We start from the raw sequence: 6446 nt of genomic DNA, 5'->3' as shown, positions 1-6446 counted from the left end.
AGCATAATTTTATGACGTTGAAAATGTTCCAACTTTCAGTTAAGACATGATTTTATCGAATGTACAACATGATTAAAACTAAATTGTTAGTTTTTCCTCAATTATTCAATACATTATCTTGGCTTAAATTAGAAATTTTGTAATATGCAGTCAAAATTTTATGTCAGAAACTTTCAAAGCCAGATGCTTGTACCTCAGAAAATCAGACCCCTTTTTTTATTTAGGAGCTTAACTTCAGGGTAGGTTTGGAAAATTTTAGCCTGTTGATCAATATAAACCAGTTTCTAAAAACAAAATTTGGCTCAGGAAATTGAAAATTGACAGTTTTCTGAACTGTGTTTTTTTTTTTTTTTTTAACACATACATATTAAAACCTTTCTTTGTAGGTTGATACCTGTGTTAGTAAATGGTATGAAGTACTCAGAAATAGATATTATTCTGCTGAAGGTGAGCAACAATTTCACTTTACTTCTCAAAGCATGTATTCATTTGACTATTAATTTCTAAATTACTGTGCTAGGGCAGATTCTACCTAGCAGAAATAGCTTGTACAGTATGGAATATAGCTAAGAAGTTGCGCTCATTAATCCATTCTACCACAGAACTAGAATTATTACTGCATAATACAAAGGATTTCCCTACCTCTTTGTTCATGTTTCTGAAAGAATGCTAGACAAGAATGCAGGAATAATTAGTGGCCCTTTTGGTCAGCTGGCCAGCCCTGAAGTGGCTATGAATCTGAAGAAGTTGCCAATAGTTTTCCTGACCATATTACCCACTATATTCTGTTTTTAAAATGTCTTGGGCAAGATGGCTGTACTGTTTCATAAGCTGATGGTATAATAACTTGCGAGCATGCTTAATGTTTCATTTTTAACAGGGGGATGTTGAAGAAGATGAAGCTATTCCAGATAGTGAACAGGACATAAGGCCTCGTTTTCATCGTTCACGGACAGTGGCTCAGCAGCATGAAGAAGATGGTATTGAGGAAGATGATGACGATGATGATGAGCTTGATGATGATGATACTATTTCTGACTGGAATTTAAGTAAGTCAAATGACTATGTTAGGTAGTGTAAACTCTACAGCTCATGTAATTCAGAATCCTTCCTTTCTGACTCCTTGTGTGTTTTAGTGCATTGAACAGAAGTGCTGAGATTTTTAATTTTGGGATAGCTCTGTTCACATTCTTGAAATCCTTTGATTGCTTGGGACTCCTTTCTGTTGCTTAAAAAGAATCCCTGCTTTATAGCTAAATTCTCGTTTGTAACTAGTGTATATTTGCCTCAATTGGTCAGTATGGGAAATGGATCCGTTGGTTGTTTCTGCTCAGATTAATGAAGACTTTCCAGTTTTATCCTTCTCCTCACTTAGTGGAAAACAAGGAATTTGAGTTCCAGAAAGTCTTACAACACCACAAACCATGGCTGATGTGCTGAACGTGACAGGGCATTAAGTAACTTTTTAGTGCTTTAATCTTTTTATATTTAAGGCCCTGAGAAAAGCACAGATTTTTTTTTTTATTATTAAATTCTCCTGCAGTGTCATGGGTAAATGTGTGTTCAGGGGATATGTATGCTGCAGAGTCCCCCACCTCCCAAAGAGTTGTGAATTTTTCCATCAGCAGGGCTTCTGCCTCCCTTCTGAGGTGCTGGGTGGTTAGCTGGGCTGATCTCATCCTATCCCAAGGAATTGGGGTGGAGGATGGGGCTGGGGATGTATGTCTTGCTGATGGACAGGGTAACAAAAGCCACCTGGATGAACAGCAAGAGCCAGCTCAGCAAGTAAACGAATCATTTGGTGCCAGCTGACCTGGGCCCAGGGCAGGGATCAGGGCCTCAGCTCCAGTCCAGGCTGGTTTACTGCTTCTCTGGCTGGCGGGGGGGAAAGGGAGCAGCGCTGAAGCTACTAGAAGCCCTGCCCCACCCCACAGCGTCCATGTAGGGCCAGGGGAGATGTCTCAGCTTCTCATCAGCTGATGCTGTGACTGGGATTCATTCCGATCTCTCTGCTTCCACATACCCTTGCTCATGTTTCAACTAGCGTTGGTGCTGGTCCTGAAGCGGGAATGGATCTTGGTCTTAGCTCCTTGCAGGCTGGCACTGCAGTCTCTCCCAAGTCTTTTGGGGCCACTATGGGCAAGGCTAGGACTCATAATTGGCATGTCAGTGCCACCCCTCTGCCCCTGCCAGCCAGCCAGAAACTGCATCAGTGGTCTGGGCCAGGGATTTGCCAACTTTTTTTTTTTAAACCCATGCAGCTGCAGTAGGCACCAGAGCCCACTATTAATGCTTCTTGAGGAAAATCATTAATTTTAATTATCTAAATATAAACTAGAATGCTGTAATAAACAATGTACCTTTCCTTTTACTGTTAACAATTGTAATGATAGAAATCGCTAGCAATATACACTCAAAAAAATGCTTCAAGACCTTTGAAATGAAACAGATTTAGTAGAATGATACTTTTAAAAAGTTGAGCTAAATGTGATGTTCAAACAGGGAAAGCAGTTTTGTATAAAACTGAACAATAAGCAACACAACAATGTTAACAAAATTGTTGGAACACATTGTGCTGTTTGATTTTAAAACAAAATATTATCCAGCTTTGAACACTGTATTGTGTTTTCAATATTTTTAAGTGAAATCTAAACTATTGTGCTGTGTAAGTAAAGACTCAGCCCTATTCTCTACTAATTAGAAAAGAATCGCATTGTAAATAAAAATATAAAATAACTTACAGACCAGGAGTATTCCTAATGGGATGGATGTGCTTGCTTCTCCTTGCACAGTTTTTCCGTCTGGGAACATATGTTAATGAGGGTCAACCTGATATCTTCTGTTTTCAGCCAGCTCAAGGTGCACACAGTGGATAGCTAGGGTCTGTGTGCTGAGAGGGGTGTTTGGTTGCTAGGGGCTGTGTGCAGGCAGGGGGTGTCATGCTCAGGGTGCAGGGAGGGGCTGTGTCTGAGGGGGTGTCATTGCTGCGGGGCCCATCCGTGCACTCAGTCTCTAGTTGGCACAATGGGGACAGCTCCATTCCTTCTGGCTGTATGCACCTTGCTGTCCTATATGGTCACTCTGGCCACTGGCACCCAGTAGTTCGTGGACACCATGGGCTTACACCTACCTGATCCTGGAGGGCTCGGCAGCTGTAACCCAGCCTACATGGGGAAACTGACTTGGGTGTACAGAGTGCCTAGTGTCACTACTCTTTCCCCCCCCCCCCCCCCAACATACCTCTTTCCCCCCGTAGCAGGCTTGGGGACAGGGTGGTGTGGCAATGTCAGGTGCTCTGTGCATCCAGGTCGGTTTCCCCACGTGGCCTGTGCTGTGAAGTGTCAGGAGCAGCTCTCCTGCCCTCTCTTTACCCCACCCGTGTGAGGAAACTGACCTGAACAGTGCTTGATGTTGCTGCTCACCTCTCTGAAACTGGGTTCCTGCGTACCACCCAGGACTGTTGTGGCCCACCTTTTGGGCACGGCCCACTGTTTGAGAACCCTTAGTACAGGCCAGGCTCTGATCCCTGACCTGGGCCAGGCTGGCTAGTGTCATGTGCTGCTTCATCTTGCTGAGCTGGTTCTGGCTGCTCATACAGGTAGCATTTGTTATCCTCACCACGAGTGAGATGCTTTCCCCTGTCCCCCATTTGCTGGTCATAGAAATGATCTACCACCTCTGGAATGCACCATGGAGAGCTGCAAACAAGAATGCCCACTTCTGCCTCCCTGCTGCTGGAAAAATTCTGTTTCAAGGTTTTTGTATGTGGGTTTCCCCACCCCTTCCCCCACCACCCTGGAGAGCTGGAAATTTAAGTGCAAGCTGAGATTATCAGATAACACATGGATTCTAGTAACTGGGGCCAGACATGCTGAACCCGTGGGAAAAAAAAAACAGAACTTGGGTTTGTTTTTGGCTTAATTGGCATGTGAATTGCTTGTTGGCTAGTTTTTTGACTTGTAGCATGTTGCTGGTTTTTTTTGTTTGGTGATCAGCTCCCAGCAAGTGGGGTTAAGTGGGGGAGAGAGTTGGGATGCACAGCGGGCCCATCACAGTCCCAGACTGCAGGCCAGGGGCTCTAGTTACATAGTGTTGGGTTTTTTAGGGATTGGCTTGTTTTGGCCTTGTTTTGAAATGGGATTAGGTTAATTTTTGGCTTCTTGTGAAAGTCAGGGTGCTTATTTACTGCGTGAAAGTTGGCAGCTGTGACTGGGTCTCTAAGTAAAACACAGAATATTTTGTTTAAAAATCTAGATGCAAATAGAAAATTGTCAAGTATATCACAAAATAATGTGCAACACCCATGTTCCAGGAATTCCTTTCACTTTTAGAAGCCAAACGTCAATTCAGGCTCATGATTGATCTTTTCCAGAGACAGTCCAGATGTTAGCTTGTATATTGCTATAAAATACAGTTTAATCTGGATTTTTCTTTTTTGATTTTGTTGCATTCGTTACTGTAAGTGGAATAGTTATCCTTATTTATTTAGCTGACTAAAAAGTCGTATAATTGTTCCTGAACTGGAAATATGCTGGTACTAAATGTGAAGTTTCCTCTTATTGTCTGCTTGCATAATCTCAGAATTGCTGATTCTGTATATAGCAGATTAGAAAGTAAATGGTTTGAAAAGGTTGGTCAGCAACTTGTTTTCTTAGTATCTGAGCAGGTTGAATGAATATATATGCTATAGTTTTGGTTTAGATTTAAGTGTTTGTCATACTCCAAATACAGTAACTCCTCACTTTAACGTCCCAGGTTACATTGTTTCGTTGTTATGTCTACTATTGATCTATTAGAGAACATGATCATTTTAAGTTGACAGGAGTGAAAGTAAAGCTGAAGACTTACTTTATACGGGGGCCAGGCCTTGGGCGAAAGGGGCGGGGCTGGTCAAGTGTTCCCCAGACAGCCTTTCTACACTGGCAGACCCACGCCACCCAGGGCTCCAGCAGTGGTTTAAAAGGCCCAGGGCTCTGGTTGCTGCTGTGGTAGTGGCAGCCGGGGCCCTTTTAAATCATTAGCCCTGGGGCAGCTGCTCCTTTTTTGTCCCCTTCCCCCTCGCAGTGTCTGGGATGGGAGGGCGGGGGGGCAAAAAGGGCAATAACATTAAAGCATTGCTGCAGTAGCACTTTAAGCGGGGTCCTTTGCTGTGGCAGCACTTTAACATCTCCTCCCCCCTCTCGCCCCATAGAGACCCAGCAGGGTTGCCGACGGGCAAGGGGACGCAAAGGGGCAGCAATGTTAAAGCTGTACCGGCTTACTTTAACCCCTGAGTTGTGCTATGCTCCCTTATAATGTTGTTTGGTAGCCACCTGCTTTGTCTACTGCTTGCAGGAAAAGCAGCCCATTGGAGCTAGCTGGTGGGAGCTTGGAACCAGGGTGGGCTGGCAGCCCTGTTAAGTTCCCTATGCAGCAGCCTCTCAGTAGGCTATCAATTGCTGGACAGTTCAGGTGTCCCTCTCCCCACTGCTGTGTACTGCTCCTGCCCTCTGCCTTGGAGCTGCTCCCAGGATCCTCCTGTTTTCTGGAGAGAGGGTTCGGGGGGGAAAGAGGGGTGCTGATGTCAGGGTGTCCCCTGCTCCTGTACTCCATCTCTGCAGAGGGGACAGGACTCAGGACGAAGGGAGCTTGTTGCCAGCAACTGCTGTCTCAACTTACTGATCTATTTAAAAAGGCAGTGTACTTAGAGTGGAGTCAAAAGGAGCAGTGCGCGTCACTCACGCTAACACATGCACCCTCCGGCAGTTTGGAAAGTGGAGGGAGTGGTGCGCTCCAATGGGATAGCGTGGGTTCATCATCACGTTCAGTTTCTGCAGAGAATGTTTCCAGCTGCTGCCATGCGTCTATTGTGTGTCGTCCCTTCATTTGTGTAGCCTCTCACTTTACAATGCAGCATTAACGATGCTTTAACCCTTGAGGGCTCAGCCAAGTGCTAGCTCATCATTTAGCAGCAAGGCATTCCCTGGGAAATATCCCGCCCTCTGACTCCATCACCTCAACCAAACTTCATAATCATTATTCCTGTGTTTGTTGTATATTAGACTTCTGTCTGGTGAAAAACATTTCCCTGGAACCTAACACCCTCCCCCATTTGCATTAATTCTAATGGGGAAATTTGATTAGTTATACATCTGTTCCTGAAAAATGCTACTTAAAACAAAACGATCTGCAACGTTAAGCGAGGAGTTACTGTACAAAATTATGATAGAAATCTTTGTACTTGGTAGGAGCTTAAAACTATTTCATGAGAATTGAAGCATATCACTCGTCTCACTAACAACTTAGTCTTTCCCACTTTTAGTGTTTGCTCCATTTTGAGGTTGCTTAATGGTAACTATTTTGTGAAATGGAACACTTTTTCCCTGCAACTAATCCACACATGTTAATCTCTGTTCTGTGGATATTTATTTGATCTTGAGTAGAAAAGCTGCCTGTCCATAGCTCTC

General features: G+C 44.1%; 1 protein-coding gene across 1 annotated transcript in view; it reads left to right on the top strand.

Moving 5' to 3' along the window:
- The window catches only part of TNPO1 (transportin 1), a 158285-nt gene that overhangs the window by 82870 nt on the left and 68969 nt on the right, over window positions 1–6446 (top strand). Inside the window, exons 9-10 of the mRNA XM_050943752.1 lie at window positions 382–447; window positions 881–1049. Coding sequence (XP_050799709.1) covers window positions 382–447; window positions 881–1049 — 235 coding nt within the window. The remainder of the gene's footprint in view (window positions 1–381; window positions 448–880; window positions 1050–6446) is intronic.

Source organism: Gopherus flavomarginatus, chromosome 3 (assembly GCF_025201925.1).
Source record: "Gopherus flavomarginatus isolate rGopFla2 chromosome 3, rGopFla2.mat.asm, whole genome shotgun sequence".
NCBI classification, from domain to species: Eukaryota; Metazoa; Chordata; order Testudines; family Testudinidae; genus Gopherus; species Gopherus flavomarginatus.
This window is presented reverse-complemented; position numbering and strand designations above follow the sequence as displayed.